Source organism: Trichosurus vulpecula, chromosome 4 (genome assembly GCF_011100635.1).
Source record: "Trichosurus vulpecula isolate mTriVul1 chromosome 4, mTriVul1.pri, whole genome shotgun sequence".
In the NCBI taxonomy this organism is placed as follows: Eukaryota; Metazoa; Chordata; class Mammalia; order Diprotodontia; family Phalangeridae; genus Trichosurus; species Trichosurus vulpecula.
In genome coordinates this window covers 64,611,053-64,633,443 of record NC_050576.1, presented here as the reverse complement: position 1 = coordinate 64,633,443, position 22,391 = coordinate 64,611,053, and the positions used below count along the sequence as shown (strand labels likewise).

Here is a 22,391-nt window from a genome sequence, read left to right as displayed (position 1 = left end):
TTTTGAGATCATGATTGGTATAATTTGGCAGCATTCAGTTTCAATAATTTTATTTGATTGTTTTCATCTCTGCATTTATATTGTTGGAGTCATTATATAGATTTTCCTACCAGTTCTGCTTTCTTCATTTTGCATCAGTTTATGTCTTCCTATGCTTCTCTGTATTCATAATATTCTTTCTTTTTTTTTTTTTTGCAGGGGGGAAGGCAGGGCAATTGGGGCTAAGTGACTTGCCCAAGGTCGCACAGCTAGTAAGTGTGTCAAGTGTCTGAGTGTTTGAACTCAGGTCTTCTGACTCCAGGGCTGGTGCTCTACTCACTGTGCCACTTAGCTGCCCCAATGTTTAGTTTCTTACAGCCCAGTAATATTATGTTCACATCCCATAATTTGTTTAGCCATTCCCCAGTTGATAGGACTCTACTTCGTTTCCATTTTTTCACTACCACAAAAAAGTGTTGATATACATATTTGAGCAATAATATCTTAATGTTATTTTCTCTCACAGGGGAATCTGAACTTCTAAAAGTAGCAATGTCAAACCAGGACAATTAATAGGAAATGACAGAATTTCAGACATCAGTAAATCAGGTTAGAAGCAGAGAAAAATTCTATTTGAGTGTATTCGATGAATAGAACCTCACCAAAGTGTTTCCCTGATGCCTCATCATGCTATGAAGGCTGCCAGTGAAATACAAGCACTGGTTCTTCTGAAGTAATGATACACTGTGGCTTTTGTCCAATGTCCAGTGTAGGTAAGTTTGGAAAACCTCATCTCCAGAAGGTTAACTACCTAGGAAAAGACTTTTTTGGTCATTGAAACTTATGAAGAACATTTATTAGAGCTTAGATAGTGATTACAGAATTGAATCAGTGGAAGGAGTATGCACACTGAAGGTTCTTGATGTATTTGAAATGCAGCATGCATGTGTGTCTTGGGGAGGGAGTGTTTCCCAGTACCATGAAATTCAGGCTACATGGGCTTGCTTTTGGCCTAAGAGCAGCTTGGTTTTCATGGACTAGTTCTATGGTACTGCCTCATAGAATCACATACACAGAAGTGAAGGGGCTTAGAAATCATATATTCCAACAACTTTGAGAGGCCTAGAAATGTAACATGACTTACCTGGTCCCAGTCAGTTGGTGGCAGAGTCAATATTTGAATCCAAGTACTCCCAACTCTAGATCCAATGCTCTTCAGCTGAAATATTTTTTGAATACCTACTAAATGCAAAGCTTTGAGAAAGCTACAAAGACAAATAAGATGTGTCCTTCAACTACTCTCTCAAAGTTTAAAGTATTATAGGGGAGATAGGACCTATATATCAGCAAAAATGACCTATTTGCTATTCCTCATACATGACTTTCTGGCTTCTGCCCCATAATGCATAGAAGGTCTTCCTTCCTCACCTCCAGCTCCTAGATAGCTTTCTTTAAAGGTCAGCTCAAATGCCACCTCCTTCTAGAGACCTTTCTTGATTCCCCCAAGTTGCTAATGCCACTTTTCAATGACTTTGTATTTTGTATATATCCTATATTCTTATAGAAACGTGCTACGTCCTATCAGTAGAATGAAAGCTAGTTGAGGGCAGGAGTTATCTTGCTTCTGCTTTATATATAGTACCTGGCAAGTATAGTAGCAGATACTGAGTAAATGCTTGCTTATTGATTGATAATTGAAAATTAGAATCAGATAAGAGAGACTAGAAAAAGTGCTAGGAAATTTCTAAGTGGGGGAGATATCATTATTGGCTGAGCCCTTGGAAGGCTACCTACCTATGTGTTCTATTGGATACAACCTGGGATTTGTTCAGAATAAGGAATTCCTGATGAGTTAATGATAAATTCCTTCTAGCAAGGGAGATTAGCATCAACTCTGCAACTCATAGCCTTAGAAGAGTTGTCTGAGGCACTGAAAGATGACATGATTTACGCAGGAACACATAGTCAGTATATACTAGGAGTGGGACTTGAAACCAGGTGTTCTTTACTGGTGCCTGGCTCTTTGTCCTCTAAGGCATCTGATCCTCACTTATAGGTAAATGTGGCAATAGTATAATTAACCATTGGCACCACTTTATGTTTAGTTGATTGGAAAGGAGATCAGGGTCATGAAGGGAAGATGTCACTCGCCTGTCTCCTCACCCATGAGTCTCTACCAGAGCAAAAAGGCTTGACCATGTGACATCACTGAGAGGATGATTGGAAGGAAATGAGAGTTTTCTGGCCTTTATATAGCCACGGTCCAACTAATGATTTGGTACAGAACTCAGAATTCAAAGGGCATGGTTTTCCAACCTGACCATGAGAAGTCTTTGGGGATGAGGTCACAGAGAGTAATCATTCTGTTCAATTCAACAATTTTTTTTTAAAATAGGAGGTGTTTTATTTTTTTAAGTATTTTATTTTTGTCCAATTACATGTAAAGACAATTTTTTACCCTCAATTCACAGTCATTTATTTTTAAATTTTTTACCTTTTAAAAATTTATTTGGTATTTTATTTTTCCCCAGTTACATGTAAAAAATAATTTAGCATTTGTTTTCAAAACTTTGTGTTCCAAATTCTCTTCCTTCCTCACTCCTGACCCCCCTCATTGAGAAGGCAACAATTTGATATAGGTTATATATGTATAGTAATGCAAAACATTTTCATAAGTCACACTGTGAAAGAAAACAGACAAAAAAACCCAAACCCAAAACCAAAACAAAACCTCAAGAAAAATAATGTAAAAAAAGTATGCTTCAATCTGTATTCAGACACCATCAGTTCTCTCTCTGGGGATGGATAGCATTTTTCATCATAAGTCTAAATACAATTTTAAAAATTTGTTTTTTAAAAGAAATTGAGTTCCAGATTTTCTTCCTCTCTCCCTCACCTTCCTCCTCCCTCCCAAGATGGTATGCAATTTGATATGGGGTATATTATGTGCAATCATCAACAAAGATTTTTTAAGTCACTACTATAAGGAAAGCACTATACTAGGTCCCAGGAATTTAAAGAAATAAATTTAAATTATAGTCCCTGATATCAAGAGGACTTGAAATGTACATGTACAACTATAATACAAGTTAGAAAATGATTAAGTTTATTTCTTGAAACGTGTTCCTTCTAAGACATACTAAGACAGAAATTGGTAATAGGAAAAGTGGGTTTTGTTAGAATCCCTTATATGAGAGTGGTAGCCAAATGGAAAGTGGTAGAAAAAATAAAACAGGAAGGTTTAAGAGCAACGACAACAACAAACAAACAGCAACAACAGCTGACATTTATATAGACTTTTGATATTTGCAAAGTGTTTTACATGTATTATCCTTGTGACAACCTTGAGAGGTAGGGGCTATTATTGCTTCCATTTTACAGATGAGGAAGTAGAGGCAGATGAAAGTTAAGTGTGTCGTATATGTCACAGAGAGAGTAAGTGTCTGAGGGGGAATTTGGACTCATGTTTTTCTAATTTCATCCAAAATTATACCCACCATACCATCATTCAAGTTAGAAGTACAAATATTTCTGATCCTTCTCTTTCCATTTGATTTATTCCTCATTCTTTCTCTTTCTCAAGTTTCTTATGCCTTTCCTCTATCTATGATCTATTATTTTGTATCAATTTTTCAATTTCTTAGTTTTTCCTTTCTTTTTATTTTCTTTTAAGTTTTATGGTTTGAGGTCTCAGAGATACTAAGTCGCTGGGCCTTGTATTCACCTAATTCATCTCCATTTTTTCTATTTTTAAATTCATTCCCATTTTTCTTGGATGGATTTTTAGCATTTAATATTAAAAAGTAGATTCCCCCTCCATACCAGGGTGGGGAACATGTGGCCTTGAGGCCTCATGTGGCCCTCTAGGTCCTCAAGTCTGGCCCTTTGACTGAATCCAAACATCACAGAACAAATCCCTTTAATAAAAGGACTTGTTCTATAAAACTTGAACTAGTAGAAAGGTCACACCTGAGGACCCATAAGGCCAGATGTGTCCCACCTCTGATATAGGCCATTTTGGTAGATTTGGTTTTATATTCGGCTAATATATTCCAAAAATATTTAAGATGTGATATTTATTCTTCTATTTTTTACAAATTCCAATTTTCCACTTTTTTTCCAAATTCCAAAGAGGCCTACATATGTGGGAAATTTATTCAGGGGTGAGGGGGAGTTTGGGGGGAGAAGTGTTCATCTCTATTGGAATCTCCTATGTCTAGTCATCTTAGATCCAGAGAGTTTAGAGTATCCAGAGAGTCTGCCTCTCTGTCTTGAAAGGTTTTGAAGTTGAGGTAATGCTTGATTAGAGATTAGGATATCCACTCTCTCTCTCCCCAAGATTGCCCATACCCAGTACATTGGCCACTTGAGCAGGCCATATAATGGGAGAGTGAGATGATGGAGAGCTAAAGGAATGTTTCTTAGGGAAAGTGACTCTTAAGTCAGTCTGGAGCAATTCTGCTATCAAATGAAAGATAGCTAGTTAAACTTTTTTTAAAAATTCTTTTGTGGTTCCAAGAATAATTCTACATAGTTGGAAAACAGAAGGAATTGAGGATCTGCCAAAGAAAATGTTTCTCTAAATTAAACCAATAGATTTTCTTAGTAGACTTTATCCAACTTTGCCTTCTGACCTTGAACAAAGTCCAGATTTGACTTGAATTCCTGTGTGTGTTTGTGTATGAGTGACTGAGTTAGTGTGATCACTTAAGTGAGAGAGAAGGAAAGATGGGCTCCGAGTGATTCTCCTCTTCTATGCCATATCAGTCATATGCATTTCAGTACCTTTGCCAAGAAAACCCCAAATGGGGTTGCTGAACATGGCTAAAATAACTGAACAACAACAAAAACAAAGAATTACAACTGAACATACACACATAAGCATTTTATACTTAGGAGTAAAAAAATCAACTTCACAATTAAAAGATCAGGGAAGCATGTTTAAGATTAGGTTTGGGGGAAAAAAAGGGGGACAACTAGGTAGCACAGGAGATAGAGCACTGGCCCTTGAGTCAGGAGGACCTGAACTCAAATTTGATCTCAGGCATTTACTAGCTGTGTGACCCTGGGCAAGTCACTTAATCCCATTGCCTCCAAACAAAACAAACAAATAAAAATCTCCACCAGGTTTGTTAATAAAGGATCTAGGTGTCTTAATGATTTGCAAGCTTAATTGGTCAACTGTAACAGCAACCTCATTGGCATACCCAGGATGGCTACTAGTGCAGGTTCTTTTATCTGCTTTACTAAGAAAGCAACTTAAAAGGGGTCAACGATCTTCTTTAATTAAAAAGAAAAAATACAGAGGAGAGAAATAAAGACCAACGGACTCAAAGCTTTACATCCACTAGTGAATCAAGAGAGCCTTTACCTCTGAGAAGTCAGGGAGCTCTGAACATATGCCCACTCAGAGTCTTGACCACTGAATCATAACATCTTTCTCATAAGTGAGCTCCCAAAGCAAAAGCTCACCTCTTAGAATGTATGCTCTTTCAGCTAATAGGCTCAGTACCTAATTAGAAATTAACAAAAGGTGTCTAAGCCTTCCTACAACCAAGCAAGCTTCCCTTTATGGGCTCCACATGAGGTCTATTGATGGGTGGGGAAGATCTTATTCCCCATTAACTTTATACCAACTGTTTGATATGACAACTGAAACAGCTAATTCTGTTGTGTGCTGCAGTGACACAGACATGGCTTCCATGAAGAAGGAGGTGATAATTCCATTGAATTCTGAAGTACTGAGACTACATCTAGAGTATTGTGTTAGTTCTAAGTACCACTTTTTAAAGAAATAATATATAAACATGTTACATATATATTACATATAAAACTTGTTTTTTCCCCCCAGAATATCTCATTTTGATGCCTCCCCACTCCCAAACCTGAGCTACTCCAAAGAGGAATAGGCTCCCTCAGGAAGGAACAGTTTAGCCCTTATGAAATATCTTTGAGCAAAATATGAATGATCAATTCATGGGGGTGTGCAGTAGTCAGATTCCTTTTAAAGTATAGGTTAGGTTAAATGGCTGCTGAGGCCATTTGTAATTCTGAAATTCATTGATGTTGACTAAATGTGAATCGCTACTGAAGTCAAACCTGTACTCTGCAATTAAATGTTTTCTCTCCAATATGAATTCTGAGGTTAACATGGTGCAATGGAAAGAAAACTGTATTTGTCTCAGATCTCATTTCCAAATCGAGATCTGCTACTTAATGCCTGAAACCCAAATCAAGGGACTAGAATACATGATTTAAAAAGTCACTTCCAACTCTAAACCTGATTAAGCATTCAGTAATTTTTCCACTGTAGGTGAAAACTCTGCCATGCTCATTACATGGAAAGTTTCTCTCTTGCATGAACTGTCACCATAAATAAAAAAATGTCTTGTGGCTGAAGTCTTTCAGTATTCATTGTACTAAAACAATTTTATCTAATACGAACTTTCTGATGTACAGCAAGGTGTCCAGTCTTTCTGAAGGCTGTCCCACATTCTTAACATTTATAGTATTTCTCTCTAGTATGAATTTTGTAATGTTTATTAAGGTTTCCTCTGTGGCTGAAGGCTTTTCCACATTCATTACATTCATGGGATTTCTCTCCTATATGATATTTTTTAAATATTTGAATATTTGGTAAGGTTTTCTTTCTGGATGAAGGCTTTCCCACATTCAATATACATATATGGTTTTAATCTATTATGAATTTGTCGATATACAGTAAGGCTTGAGTTGGAGTCGAAGGCTTTTTCACATCCATTATATTTGTTGAGTTTCTTTCCAATGTGATTTTTCTGATGTCCATGAAAGTATTTATTCTGTCTTATGGCTTTGACACATTCATTACTATTCACTCTAAGTTTTTGATGAATTATAATCACACTGCCTTGGAGTAGAATCCTTGTTTTTACCTCTATTCCTCTGACAAAGATAACCTGGAAAGGACTTTTTTGGAACTTTTTTCTCAAGCATCCGTCGTGCACCTCCTCTTTCTAACTTGGAGATCACCTTTGGTTCGGAAATTGGAAATCCCAGGGAGACGAGGTTCTTATAGTTCTCTAGTATTATGTCTCCATAGAGATATCTCTGAGCAGAATTCATGTGTTCTCATTCTGCCCTGGTGAAGTCTACAATGACATCTTTGAAGGTCATTGATAGTTGGCAGCTGGGGCTGGTCTGGCATTCTCAAGGAGGCTCTTAGGGCCACCTTGCCCTCGCCCTCAGCCTGGGCTCATGCCCAAGCCTCCCCAGATCCCACAATGTCCACAGCCCCGGGGGACCTCCAGTCTAACCCCACCATTCTCCTATGCTCACCTACTTTCAGCAGGAGAGCCCAGAGGGCAGCTGGGCAGGGCTAGGGCCTCTCTGGGAGAGGGCAAGCTCAGAGCAGGAGCTGGGTTGGCACCAGGGAAAATGCCTAAAACACAATTCTTAATTGTTCATGTTTCCTCAACCATACTGTAAACTCCTTGACTTCAAAGATCAAAGATTCGATCCCTGTCACTCTTCCATAGCACCTTGTATATGGTCAGGCACATAACAGGCTCTCCATACTTGATGATGAACTGAGCAACTGAGTTAGCATTTAAATATTAGGGATTTTATAAATACTATAGAACAGTACATTCAATCATTCATTCATCAAGCAAATATGTATTAAGTTTCTACACTTCATTAGGCTGCTGGGACTGACTCAGAATGACAGAATCAAATTCAGTGTTGGAAGGGACCCCAGCAGCTGTCTACTCTAACTCATACCCTAAAAAGTATTCTCGTACAACACACACACAAACACACACACACACACACACACACACAGGTCATCCTTTGGCTGAATCCAAGAATGGAAGTAATAAGCCATTCTTCCTAGTGGAACAAGGCAGAGAAAATAACATTTTGACTTTTCTTTTTTTAATTATATTTTTTTAAAAACTGAATAAAAATCCATTTCCTCTCTCTCCCTCCCATTTTTTTCTTGGACAACCTGACCCATATTCCCTAGAACCCTAGGTAACCCTAGGTGAAAACCTAGATCTTAACATAGAATCATAGGGTTTAAAGCTGGAAATGTTCTCAGAGATCATCATGTAGTCTAATTTCATTTTGCAGATGAGGAAAGGGAATAGAGTGTCAAGTACATTCTTGAGAATCCAAGGATTGATCCTCCAGCTTGTGGCTTATTCAGACCCTTTTGTTTCTCATTTTTCCCATCCTTTGCCTAAAGAACTCTAACAAGATTGAGCCCATGAACTACTCAGTAGCCCTTTCCATTTATGGATTGATCTGATCATTAAGAAGGTTTTTTTTTTCTGACATGGAGACTAAATTTTTCTCTTTATAACATCCACTCATTGCTTCTGGCTCTGCCCACTGGGATCAAACAGAAGAAGTCTAATTCCCTTTCCACATGGGATCCTCTAGGATATCTGAATATGGTTACTATGTTTGCTCCCAACCCTTCTCTTCTTCAGGCTAAACATCTCCATTCAGCTGACCCCTATTGGATTTAAGTCCCTTTGCTATTTTGTTTGGCCTCTTCTGTACCTTTTCCAGTTTACCAATGTCTTTCCTATGTTGTGACACCCAGCAGATAACATAATATTGCAGAGAACAGGTATCATGCCAGACTAACCTTATTTCTTTCTTTAACAGGGTTATTAAAGTAGTGGACCAGGGGAAAGATGCAGATACAGTTTAACTTAGATTTTTAGTAAAGTGTTCAATAAAGTATATTATTCTTGAGGAAAATATGGCAAGATTGCAGGGTTTGGAATTGCTTGGATGGCCGAAGTCAAAGATCTTCAATTAATGATTCATTTCACATTTTCATATGTTTTCCCCACATTAGACTATGAGCTCCTTGAGAACAAGAACTGTTACTTTTTTCCCTTTGTAGTCTGATTGCTTATTACAGTGCCCAGGATTAGGAAGTGTTTAATAAATGCTTGTTGACTGATTGACTGACTCATGAATCTTTACTGTCTAAATCATGTCAATATAGGGTTGGTCAGCTCCAAATGCCTTGTTCCCATATGGCATGGCTTTCATCTGTGGAGTGATCCGCTCTTAAAAATCTTCTTCCTTATCCAAAAAAACACACTGCTGAGAAAATGCCAACTCCAATTCCATAAATTCATTTTATGGGGGTGGGGGCATTTCAAGCTCTTCATTACCTGCCCTAATCTTTCCAGTCATCTTATACTTGATTCAGGACATCCAGCTACACAGACTTACTTGCATTTCCTTGAACACAATAGTCCACCTCCAATCTCTATTCCTTTGCATTGGTTGTACCATGGCCTAGGATGTACCTCCTTATTTCTGCCTCTTTGTTTCCCTAACTTTCTTCAAGATTAAGGGCAAATCCCATCTACTGCAGGAGCCTTTTCCAATCAGATAATGCCTTCACCTCTCAGAATGCTTTCATCCTCCTTTGGAGCTATTTTGTAAGTTTCTAGATATAGCTCACTCAATTAGAATGCAAATTCCTTGAGGTCAGGGCCAGGGTTTTTGCATTTCTTGATATCCCCAGCACTTAGCACAGTGCCTAACCAACACAGTTGGTTAATAAATTCTTGTTGTCTATGTGACCTCTGGTAGCCCAGCATCCAAACTCTTGAACTTGTGATCTTTTATACCAGGGATCACCCGTGAGCCAACTGCCAAGACTAGGGAAGTCGATCTGAGACTTTCTTTTTAGACCACATGTAAAACTTGTGTCCACTATTGCTATATGACTGCATAAACCCCATAAATATCCTGGTTATTGACACATCTTGCACATGGAAAGTCTATTCTAACCCCCGGTCTGTGAATAGAAAAGGAAAGAGAAAGCAGAAGGTAACCAGGAAGTTGAGATCCTAGCAGGTGACCTAGTCAAGCACATGTAGCCAGCCAAGTGCATGTACCACAAGCCACCATTAACTGCTCTTATGGAGGAGGTAAGAGAGAAAAATCCCCTCTCCCCACTTGCTGCACTCTAATCTAGAAGTCCTAGGGAGAGAGAACACATGAAAAAGCTGAGCTTCCTATATACCATGAAAGAGGAGAGATTCTTCCAAGGAGAGTCTGGCCTTTTCTATCCAAGTTAGTTAAATATCAGGAACCAGTCCTAGTGTTTGAAATCCCATCAATAAGGTAATGGTCATCCTTTTAAGAAATGCATGAGAGGTACTCATGAGTGTAGTGTTATGAAATGAGAAAAGGGAGAAATACTTTCCATTTGGGAGAATCAAGGAAAGCTTTATGGAGAAAGTGTTGACTTGAAGGTTGACTTGACTTGAAGGTTGAATAGGATTTTGATAGGTAGACATCGCGACTGTCAGTGGGGAGGGATAAACAATTCCATTTATTTCTGAATCTAAGAAGAGCAAAACTATTTTCCCAATGGAATGAGGCATAGAACATATTTAAAATGCATTAGAGCTTTCCTTGGACAATCTGACCCGTATTCTCCAGAGCCCAGGATAAAATCACAGATCTTAGTTCTATATTCTAATTATAATTCTAGATCTTTTATTCCATATAAATCTTTAATTGGATTAAAGGGTTGAAAAGTAGACAATCAATCCCCGAGTTCCTGAGCACACTTGACACACAGTTTTATTTCCTCATCCGTAAAATGAGGGAGCTCAGAGACTTCTGGTTCCCTAATTTTACAGATGAGGAAATGGAGCACTGTGACAATTATACTTTTGAGAATTCAAGGATTGAATATCTCGTTTATTAGGACCATTATTTTTTTAGGTCATTTAGGACCCTTTATTTCTCTTCCTAGTCTTTTGAGGACTTTTTAACAATTACTAGCATGTCTACCAGAAAAGAAGGGAGAGGAAGCCAGAGGAGACTTGAAACCTCAATCTACTAACCTGGTTCCTTATTGGCAGTTTTTTTTTTAATTTGTAAATATTGTACAAATTTTAATAGCTTCAATTGTATATACAGCCGAAATAAAAACTTGCATTAAAGTTGGTGCCAGGTTGTGACGTGGTACCCCTTCCCCTGGGCATTGGTGGTGTTTTGTCTTCTTTATGACGAGCATGTCTTCCTAATGATGCTGCGGGGTCTGGATTCGTTTTCTCACTTGTTCCTAGTCCACAGGCCAGGCAGATGGCCACCCCCTTGCCTAGGGCCTCTGCCATCTCTTAACATTGGCCACATGACAAATTTTTCATTTCCAGGAAAGTTCCCTGAAAGATTCCCAACTGGGGGTGAAGAGTCAGTTCTTAGAATAATTCTGATAAGCCCCTTCTGTTCGGAGTCCCCTTGGAGACTCCCAGCCACAAATGGGGAGCAGCAGGGGTGCCGCTGGGCCTCTATAGGTCGGTGTCAGCACCCCTCTGGGGCCTGGTTTGCCCTCTGACCCTCAGAAGCCCTTCTCCAGAAGCCAGGCTTTGAGTTGCTGATCAAAGTAACCCTTGATACACAGGGTTCCAGTCACCTCGTTGACCTGTGTCACGGGTGTCAGCGGAGTCAGGAATTCTTCCACATCTTTCTGCAGGGCCCAAATGTCCCTCTCCACGTTAGGGATCACAGTCATTTGACGGTTGCCATGTGTGAGCTCGGTGTAGACAGGGACATTGTGCATCCGGGAACGGCGAATGAAGTAGGGGAGAAGTGGTGGGGGGTCTTTTGGAGGCTGCCAGCTACTCGGTGTGGGGTAACTCTGGTGTCTGGGGGGTTCCAGAATGCCAGCAGGGGGGATGAGGCGTTCCACAAATTTGTATTCTTCAGTGGACTCCACAATTCCAGGGTAGGCAGATGGCTCCTGGGTCTGGCTCTGCCAGTGGAGCCCGCAGGCCGGGCGTCCACGCAGCCCGCAAGCCTTCAGCCCAGGGCAAAGGGCGGACGCCACGACCGCCACCACCACACCTGAGCTTCATTGCATCTGGCTGAGCTATTGGCAGTTTTAATACAAAGTTTGATGGAGGAAGAAGGGACAGGAAGTGCCTAATGTATGTCTTGTGTATTTTGTGGGTTTCACTTAACTACTGCCCTATTGGCACAGATAACTAAGAACTGGGTGTATCATGGGCTAAATAGAATCATGAAATCATGGAACTTTGACCATAAAAGATTATCTAACTACTTTGTTTTTTAAGTGAAGAAACTGAGGATCAGGTAGGTTAGGGGTTTTGTCCAAGGACATGCAGTGAGAGAACAGAGACAGAAATAGAATTAAACTTTATGACTCCCAGTCCACTGCTTAGGTTAGAATGATAAAAGGATGTATTCTGATTCATCCTCTAGATTGAGAGTCAGAGGACCTAAGTGATTTTAAGCAAAGCCCCCAGAGAAACTGCCTCTTCTGTAAAAAGGAGAGACGAACTCTAAGGTTCTTTCCAGTTGTAAATCCTATGATCTTACAAACTTTTTGGAACATTGTGTGGATAATGTGTCAGCACATGGTGGTCAGCAGACTAGGATGCAAATAAACTGATCATGACATCATTCAGGTTATTTATCACCATTTGGAGAGAAGATGTAGAGCCTCTCCTAGAGCACTGGTAGCAGACAGGCTGCTCCACCCTGTCCTAGAGTCGGGAGTGCTTGTGTTGAGGCACAATTCTCCAGTGGTTGTTTTCTAGGACAGTTGATGGTCTTGAGGCTGAAATGAGCACATACCTAATAAGCTTTATATCATTCTGCTGGAGGCAAGAGGACTTAGCATGACCCATTTCCTGACATTTTTAGACCTGGATATTTGTTCAAATGCCCCATGTCCTTCCTGGACTCTACTACCCACCATTTGCTTATTTCCATATGTTGGTCAATGCAGAGTTGGCTCACTTCTCTTTCTGGGAGGGGAAACCCTCTAATTTCCTTCCTAGAAGAATCTATCAAAAACAGGATATACTTCTATATTACCATAGTCTTGTAATCTCTGAGGGCAGTAAGTAAGGCAGAAGGCAGCTGCTAGTTGTACAGAGACACTGGAAAGCTGACACATCAAGAAGGATGTACTCTTTTCCTTTCTTTTCTCATTTTCTTCAGTTACCTATTTTGTTTGTCCCATATCTACATTTTGGGGGTCTTAACCCCAAGCTTTTAAGAAGTGCTTTAGTCCCTTGTTAAGCATCACCTTTCAAAGAGCACAGGATCATACAACGTAGAGAGGAAATAGATCTTCTGGTATATCCCCCTTCCTTCAGGTAGGTAAGGTATTAGTGACGTAACCATAGCCCAAAGAGTAATACAAAATAAGAGTGATTGGATAGGTTGAGTCAGTCTAAGGAGAGAGAAAAATTTTGGCCTAAAATGTAATCTGATTTCTCTCAGAAGAATATTTCAATGATCATCACTGACGTTTACCTTTTAGAGAATTTTACATACATTATTTCATTTGAAACTCACAATAAGGAATGGTGATATGGGTATCACCTCTTTTTTATAGATGGGAAGACTGAGGCATAGAGATGTCATGTGCTTTGCCCAGACTCACATAACTAGAAAGTTCTACTGAGAGGCTTTGAACTTAGGTTTTCTTGAAGCCAAGTTGAGCATTCTGCCTACTACATCATGTTGCCTGTCTCATCATCAACATTAGCAACAAAAAGCTTTCATAATATTAAGCAACTAATTGCACATGATGTTTATTCTAGGTACAACTAAAATTATTATTTTTTTATTTTTAAAAATAATCTTGGCCTAGGTCTTGTCATTTTGGAATCTTCATTCCTCAAAATGGCTTTTGACTTTGTCTGAACAATATGTGGGTTAGCTTTTTTTTTTTTTTGGCAGGGCAATTGGGGTTAAGTGACTTGCCCAAGGTCACACAGCTAGTACATGTGTCAAGTGTCTCAGGCCGGATTTGAACTCAGGTCCTCCTGACTCCAGAGCCAGTGCTCTACTGACTGCGCCACCTAGCTGCCCTGAAACCATTAGCTTTTAATCAGTTAATTAATCAACATGCACTTATTAAAAGCCTACCATATGCTTGGCACTGGGTTAAGCACTGGAGATAAAAATACAAAAGTAAGTGCGTTCCTGCCTTTTTACTGGGGGGGGATATAGCATATTTATAGATAAGTAGATATAGGAGATATATTATTGTATATTACATTGTATGTATATTGTGATTTTTTGTGTGTGTGAGAGAAAGGAATTAACAAATAGGAGAACTAGGAAAAATCTTTTGAAGGAAATAGAACTTGGGCAGCTTCTGAAAGTAAGCTGAAGTAGAACCCAAGGAATTAACAAACAGCAAACAAATAAAAATATGATTTGAGGTCTATTTGAAATTTTTTTCTCTCTTGCTTACTTTCCTTGTTCCCTTCCTCCCTCCCTCCTTCCCGCTCTTCCTTCCTTCCTTTCTTTCTTCCTTCCTTCCTTCCTTCCTTCCTTCCTTCCTTCCTTCCTTCCTTCCTTCCTTCTTTCCTTCCTTCCTTCCTTCCTTACTTCCTTCCTTCCTTACTTTCTTCCTTCCTTCCTTCCATCCATACCTTCCTTCCTTCCTTCCTGCCTTCCTTACTTCCTTCCTTCATTCCTTCCTTCCTTCATTCCTTCCTACCTTCCTCCATTCTTTCTTTTATTCTTTCTTTTGTTCCATTTCTGACTATTACTTATTCTCCAATTATTGGAGACATGAGGTTGTTTTCAATTTTTTACTATTACATGTAGATCACCTATGAAGGTATATGTATAGATTGGTTGTTTTTCCCTATTTTATGACCTTTTTAAGATAAAGTCCAAAGAATGGAATGACTAGATTGATAGGTATAATCAGTTTTGTGACTCACTGAATATTGCCATATTGCTTTCTAAAATATTTGGAGTGACAAAATTGCAGGGACAATGAATGCATATGCATCTAAGGCAATTTGGCCAAAATATACATAAATGATAAATGAAATCAAAAGAATAAATGAAATAGTAAGTGTAGAATAATAGACAATAATTTTTAGAAATTATGTTCAGTAATTATTTTCCTGGTGAGAAGAAAGTTGATTATTTTTAAAGATATTAAAATTGGCACCTTTCCTCAAATGTCCTTCTCCTGATGCTGGGACCGTGGGTCTCAGGAGTCTTCTGAAAGATTAATTTTCCTAAATAATTGCCTTTACCTTGTCACCTCCTACTTGGTACATAGCTTATTGTGTTGTAATACACACAAACACAAACCTCTTCACAAATTCTGTGAAATAGGACTGAGTTTGCAGTCCTTTTGCGTACCACCTGTTTCTGTCTCTTACTAATTGAATGTAAAGAGGGCTCCTGTCAAACAGAATTTAAATTTTTCTACCACATTGCCACCATGGCTCCATAGGACTGAAGGCTGCTAGCTATTTTTCTTTGTTTCATAAATTTCCATGGCCAAAGAATCCACCACCAATGACGTGTCTGGAAGATGATGAGCCAGTCAGTACTTAGCTAGTTTGGTCCTGGGAAAGCAAACTCATTGTGTTACTGGTATTGAACTCAAAGGCTTTCCAACACTGTAATCTACCAGAGTTTGTGTTGATCACCTCCAGGCCGTGATAGGCTAGCTATGTGGCAGGAGTGAGTAATGTAGCTTCTAGAATGCATTGTGTACTCCACTACCATGTCAAGAGGAAGTGAGCATTGCTCCCTGCATGTTGGATAGCCTCCAGGTGGTGAACTTATCACAATGCAAAGACAATAGTCTCACAGGTGAACAAGCAGGGATGAGCAGTTATCTTCATCTCTGAAAGGAAACAATCACATTGATGGGATTGAAAATCATTGAATGTTTGAGTTCTCTTTCCCCTTTAAAATGCAGACTCCTTGAAAGCAAGGTCTGGAACTATGTTCCAATATCTTCCTATTTTCAGCCTCTAATATAGAGTCTTGCCCATGGTAGGTGCTTCAGCAGGGTTTATTGAATTGAAATATACGAATATTATTGGAAAAGTAACTAAAAAAACCATATCTTATTACTAAGAGATCATTAGCATTATTTTCATACATAACCATTGCCAGGTTCAATTTACTGGGCCTGAACAAAGAAATTTGCTCGGTGAGATCTGGAGGACACTTGATGTGGACATGTTATGCTGAATCCAAATATTTATACGCTAGGATCAAGTTCATGTTTATGGACAGAGAACGAATGACCCCCAGATTACTAATACATGGTCTGGGAAACTAATCAAAAAAGGTTTGGGCTAATGAAACAGTTAATCCAACTGTTAAACATATATTGGGAGTTAAAGGGTATAGGCATCTGTCTACCCTGAAAAGCCTGGTCATAAACCTGCTAAACTGTAGGGGGCTGGGCCAAAAGGTCTCTTAAAATCCCTTCTATTCAATTGCCCTGTTATCCTATGATTATACATGCTTAGGTTTTGCTGTTCAGTCATTTCAGTCTTGTCAGATTCTTTGTGACCCCACTTGGGGTTTTCTTGGCAAAGATACTGGAGTAGTTTACCATTTCCTTCTCTAGCTCATTTTACAGATGAGGAATTGAGGCAAACAGGATTAAGTGACTTGTCCAGGGAGTAGCACTATAATTGGAACCTTTTGCAGACATGAAGAATATGGCCTCTTTTAAGTTGAAAACATACACAGAGCCACAGGTAGCACAGCATAGAACAAAAACATAAACAAGAAAGAAGGTTCCGTGAGTATGGGAAGAACCAATCAGAGGTTAAGTGATTTGCCCAGGGTCATACAACTAGTAAATGTCTGAGTCCAGATTTGAACTCATGAAGATGAGTCTTCCTAACTCTAGGCTCTATCCATTGCATCACCTAGCTGCCCACTGAGGATATAAAGAAGGATAAGAAACAACCCCTGCCTTCATGTTGGGGACACAACTTGTAAACACCTATGTACATACAAGATGCAGACAGAGTAAATTAGAGGTAATATCAGAGGGAAGGGACTAGGAGTAGGGGTTGGGTGGTGATGATGATGGTAGACACAGGAAAGGCCTCTTGCCAAAGGTAGAATTTGAACGAGGTCATGAAGGAAGCTAGGGAAGCCAGGAGGGAGAGATGAGGAAGGAGAGCATTGCAGGTATGGAAGGCAGTGAGAAAACACACAGTTTGGAACTAGAGCTAAGTGTGGGAGGAAGAGCAAGGAGGCCAGGGCTGCATTATAGATTATGCGGAGAGGTATAGTCTAATCTTATGATAGGATACAACAAACACTTATTAAGCACCTACTTTGTCACATATAGTGCTGAGTGGCAAGGATCAAATAAGATAACCTCTATCTGAGGTAGATTTCTGTCTTCCTTCAGTGAGGATGAGTTTCCTGGCTGATGAGTTTATCTAGTCATATGTTTATCCTGGGAAGTTTATCCTCTTCCTCCACCTTCTTCTTCTACTCCTTGTTCTTCTTCTCCTTCATCTCTTTTTCCTCCTCCTCCCTCCTCCTCCTCCCCCTCCTCCTCCTCCTCCTCCTCCTCCTCCTCTTCCTCCTCCTTCTCCTCCTCCTCCTCCTCCTCCTCCTCCTCCTCCTCCTCCTTCTTTCTTCTTCTTCTTCTTTCTTCTTCTTCTTCTTCTTCTTCTTCTTCTTCTTCTTCTTCTTCTTCTTCTTCTTCTTCTCCTTCTCCTTCTCCTTCTCCTTCTCCTTCTCCTTCTCCTTCTCCTTCTCCTTCTCCTTCTCCTTCTCCTTCTCCTTCTTCTTCTTCTTCTTCTTCTTCTTCTTCTTCTTCTTCTTCTTCTTCTTCTTCTTCTTCTTCTTCTTCTTCTTCCTGTTATTTTCTTTTCTAAATAGGGTAACTAGGATTGTAGATCAAGGAAAAGCTGTAGATAGAGTTGCTCAGATTTCACCAAAATACATGACAATGTTGTTTATTATGCCTTTTCAAGGGATAATAGGAAGATAGTCCAAATGATCTGCTGGTATCCTGGTGATGTCAGCAGAAAGTGAGGAAAGCTTCCACCATGTCTGCTGGACCCCTCATGACAAACTTATGGGTGCAATGGACAAGAGATACAAAAGATGGGCAACTATGGATGAGTTGCAATGTGTATCATAGAAGAGAACATCGAAAGTGGTGGGACCACAAAGCCATTTGGGTATATAAGACTAGGGAGACGGTAATTTCTGCTTTGAAAAGACCACATTTGGCAAATTTTATTTGTGTCTGGGCACTAAAAAAGGATATAAATAGATGAAAGAGTATCCAGAGAAAAAAAGACCAGGATGGTAAATGATCCTGAAGTTATGCCACAAGAAGATCAGGTGGGGTAGTGACAACAAGCAGAACAAATTTAATTTGTCTTTCATGCCACTGTCCTTTAAATACTTAAAGACAGATAACATATTCTAGCCTCATCCCCACATTGGTACCCCAGGTTTCTCTTCCTCAGATTTACCATTTTTAGTTCACTCTACCAATCAAGCAGAAATCTTTCTCACTGTAATTTTTGTTCATGGCTTTTATTTCTGCTTCATTGAAAGGGGAAAAAAATGAAATTTCTAAACCACAAGATCTACCCCAAAGTGGACCTTGTAGATGTCACCTGTTACAGTCCTTTAAGCAAAGGCTGCTCTGGCTCTTTTGGAGTAGATTGTAGAGGAGATTCTTCCCTGGGTACAGCTTGTTTCTAGATGGCCTCTGAAGTCCCTTCCAGCTCAGATTTTGTGAGAACCCAGAATCACCTTTGTGCCAGACTGAAAGATCAAGGAGGCCTTTAGTGGAGGAAAATGAAATATCTCTTATCTTTCAGTTTATTAGCCATCGTTTACCAGCCACGTCATTGTTGTGCATGACTTGTTATCTCTTCTATGGAAGTTATAACATTTTGTCTTGCCCTGTAAATGCTATCTGTGCCCTTGGCCTTGTCCTCATCGCCAGACTCTTCAAGCTTATTATCAGCAGGGCTGATGCTTTTTTCATCTGCATTCCCTCAGTGGCTTACATAACCCAGCCACGACCGAATTGAATTGGTGGAAGAGAATATGCCTCACGACTACAGACAAAGCTTTTCCAGGCCAAAGGGTTTATCAGATGGGAATTTATCTGACTTTAACATTTCCCATGGATCTTTCATTGTAGCTACAATTTAGCAGGACCTCTATCAACAAAGCTGACAACTAAGAAGTAAACATGGGACACCTCCAAGGGCTAACTTTAAGGAAGCTTGTTTGGACCTGCTTAAACTGTGTCTGTCATTACAAAAGGAAAAAGAGGTTTGCAAGGAGAGAGGGTAGTGTAACTTCTTCAGGTTCCAAAGGACGCCTGCTTAAAATATTTTGATTTTAGTACAATTTCAAATGAATTGCAATTTATTTATTAACTTTTTTCCCAATCCATGGAAATTTGCTTTCTCTTCTGGCTCCCACCGAGAAAGAAAAAATAAAACCCTCTTTTATAAACACATGTAGTCAAGCAAAACAACTTCTCACATTGGCCGTGGTCCAAAGTAAATGTTTTGGTCAGTACTTGAGTCCATCACCTCTGCAGGAGGGGCACCTTTCATCAAGAGTTATGTGAAATTATGGCTTATTATTATGTTGATCAGAGCTTCTGAGTTTTTAAAAGTAGTTTGTTTTTATAATATTGTCATAATTTTGAAAATTGTTCTCCTACTTCTGTTCACTTCACTTTGCATCAGTTCATACAAGCCTTTCTAGGTTTCTCTGAAACAATATCCCTTATCATTTCGTACAGTCCAGTAATATTTGAAAATGGAGATAATGAGCCCAGTGGATAGACTACTGGGCTTGGAGTCAGGAAGACTCATCTTCCTGAATTCAAATCCAGTTTCAGATGCTTACTAGCCATGTGACCCTGGGCAAGTCACTTAACCATGTTTGCCTTAGTTTTCTCATCTATAAAATGAGCTGGAGAAGAAAATGGCAAACCCCCCCAGTATCTTTGCCAAGAAAACCCCAAATAGGGTCACAAAGAGTCAGGCATGATTGAAACAACTGAACAACAAGGACCCACAGTTGTAAAAATAAATGAGATGTTAAGTACTTACCATGGTTCTTGGCATGTAATAGGCACTATATAAATATCAGCAATGATTATATTGCCAAGAATACAGCAAGGGCTATTGCCTACCTCATCCACTTTCTGAAGTTTGCAATGTTAGAGCCTCATTCCTTTTGCTTAACTTTGTTACCTCTTTAAAAATGCCTTCCCTCTGTTAAAAAATTGTTCTTACATGCAATTGGGGAAAAATAAAATATTATAAAAAAATTAAGATGCTTACCCCCATAAGAAGTTATAGTTAAAAGTTGTCACTATTATACCTTAGCGTAAATCAATTTCAGGTTATTTCCTAAGAATATGAGGGATACTTGGCAGATATTTGAGGCAGAGAAGATTCTCTCTTTTTTTTTTACACTTGATAGCTGTATGTCAATATAATTTGTTTTCTTTATGCTCCTGTGTGTTTTATGCATTTAAAAACACAATTCTTAGAAGTCTAGCTTCTACCACAGGTCTTTTTAATGAAAAAGGTTAAGAACTCCTATTTTAAGACCTCCAGTGCAGGCAAATCTTTTAGCATTCATTTGTTTTGTTTTTTTTTTAAAGTTTGAGTTCCAAATTTTCCCTCTTCCTCCTTTACCTCTCCTTTCCCTGAGGCAGTAAGCAATTTGATATGTTATACTTGTGCAATCATGCAAACCATATTTTCGTATTAGTCACATTGTGAAAGAAGACACAGACCAAAAGAAAAAAAAAACATGAAAAAATAAAATGAAAAAAGTATGCTTCAATCTTCATTCGGACTATCAGTTCATTTTTTGGAATGTGGATAGCATTTTTCGGCATAAGTCCTTTGGAATTGTTTGGATTGCTGAGAATAGCTAAGTCATTCACAGCTGACCATCGCACAATATTGCTATTACTGGGTGCAGTTACTGTTACTGTGGTTCTGCTCACTATGTCTAAGTCTTTCCAGGTTTTTTCCTGAAATCCACTTGCTCATAATTTCTTACAATACAATAGTATTCCATTAGAATCACACACCACAACTTGTTCAGCCATCCCCCAATCAATGGGCATTCCCCGAATTTCTAATTCTTTGCCACTACAAAAAGAACTGCTATAAGTATTTTAATACAAATGAGTCCTCCACCCCTTTTTTAAAAATCTCTTTGGAATTACAGATCTAGTAGTGGTGTTGTTGGATCAAAGGGCTATAACAGTGTTATAGCCCTTTGGGCATAGTATCAAATTGTTCTCCAGAATGGTTGGATCTGTTCATAACTCCATAAACAGTACATTAATGTCCCAATTTTCCCACATCCCATGGAGAGGATTCCTAATGAGGAAGGGATAGAAAGGGATTTTAAGGGCCCCCAAAACCCACTTCATTGAATTTGCCTAGAGCAAGGAACAACTTTAAGCTGTCTACTGTCAGGTTATCTGATCTCAGAGGGCAAGTCTTCATAGTCATCAGAAACTCACAGTACAATTGAACAATAAAAGATACCATGCATTTTCACGTGGGGTATCATGTGATAATTTAATCTTCTTGGTAATGTGAGATATGCAATTATATTGTCCATCTTAGGAGTTCACCTTAAGCCCTTCATTGTCAAGGTATCAGCCACCATTAAATCTGGTGAATGATCTCCTGAAAGGCTTTATACATACAGTGGAGGCAAAGACTAGGAAAGTAAGAAAAGAGGGTGTATAGAGAGTATTTCAGCACCTCTGCAATTCACATATCACCACCCTATTACAGGAATAGCCATCACTCCATCAAATGAGGAACTTGAACTGAGGAATAATTATCAACCTGGGAAGTAACTAGATTGTTTGATATGATAAGAAGCAGTGTAGCACTGGGGAGAAAGACAATTGGCTTTTGAGTCAGTGGACTTGGGTCCAAATTCTGCCTTTTAATGCAGTAACCTTGCAGGGCAGTGAGGTGGCTCAGTGAATAGAGCACCAGGCCTAGAGTAAGGAAGACCTGAGTTCAAATCAGGCCTCAGATACTCCTGTGCGATCCTTGGCAAGTCACTTAATCCTGTTTGCTGCAGTTTCTTCATCTGTAAAATGAGCTGGAGAAGAATATGGCAAACTAGTCCTATATCTCTGTCAAGAAAACCCCAAATGGGGTCATGAACAGTCAAACACAACTGAAATGACTCAACAATAACAACAAACTCATGACCTTGGGCAAGTTCTTAAGCTCCTTGGGCCTCAGTTTCCTCATTTATAAATGGGGGGGGGGAGGGTTGGGCTAGATAGCCTGAGATCCTTTCCCACTCTCTATCATTTCATCAGCTATGTTAATCATCGTAGCATCAATTCTAATATGTCTTATAATCAGTTATAATCAGTTATAAGATTAGGAAGAACACTTGCCTGGAATTGTGGGACCTTGATTTTAGTCTTCATTTAGCCATGAACTTGGTTGTGTAATCTTGGGAAGATTACTTAACCTCTTGGGGACCCTATACAATGGGGGTATAGACTTCCCTAGAAATTTCATGCAGACTTTTCTGAAGATAAAAATGAGACCATAAAGACAATC

General features: G+C 39.2%; 2 protein-coding genes across 2 annotated transcripts in view; both read right to left on the bottom strand.

Annotated features, from left to right (window-relative positions):
• Positions 1 to 10,867: 10,867 nt before the first annotated feature.
• On the bottom strand, positions 10,868 to 14,730 carry LOC118846748 (39S ribosomal protein L49, mitochondrial-like). The gene is made up of 2 exons (XM_036755491.1): positions 14,718 to 14,730; positions 10,868 to 11,850 (listed from the first exon to the last, which is right to left on the bottom strand). The coding sequence occupies exons 1-2, from the start codon at positions 14,728 to 14,730 to the stop codon at positions 11,345 to 11,347; spliced, it is 519 nt and encodes a 172-aa protein (XP_036611386.1). The 3' UTR covers positions 10,868 to 11,344.
• Positions 14,731 to 18,393: 3,663 nt separating this feature from the next.
• LOC118846098 (dimethylaniline monooxygenase [N-oxide-forming] 3-like) overlaps positions 18,394 to 22,391 on the bottom strand; it is a 33,395-nt gene continuing 29,397 nt past the window's right edge. Inside the window, exon 9 of the mRNA XM_036754286.1 lies at positions 18,394 to 18,564. Coding sequence (XP_036610181.1) covers positions 18,549 to 18,564 — 16 coding nt within the window. The 3' untranslated portion in view covers positions 18,394 to 18,548. The remainder of the gene's footprint in view (positions 18,565 to 22,391) is intronic.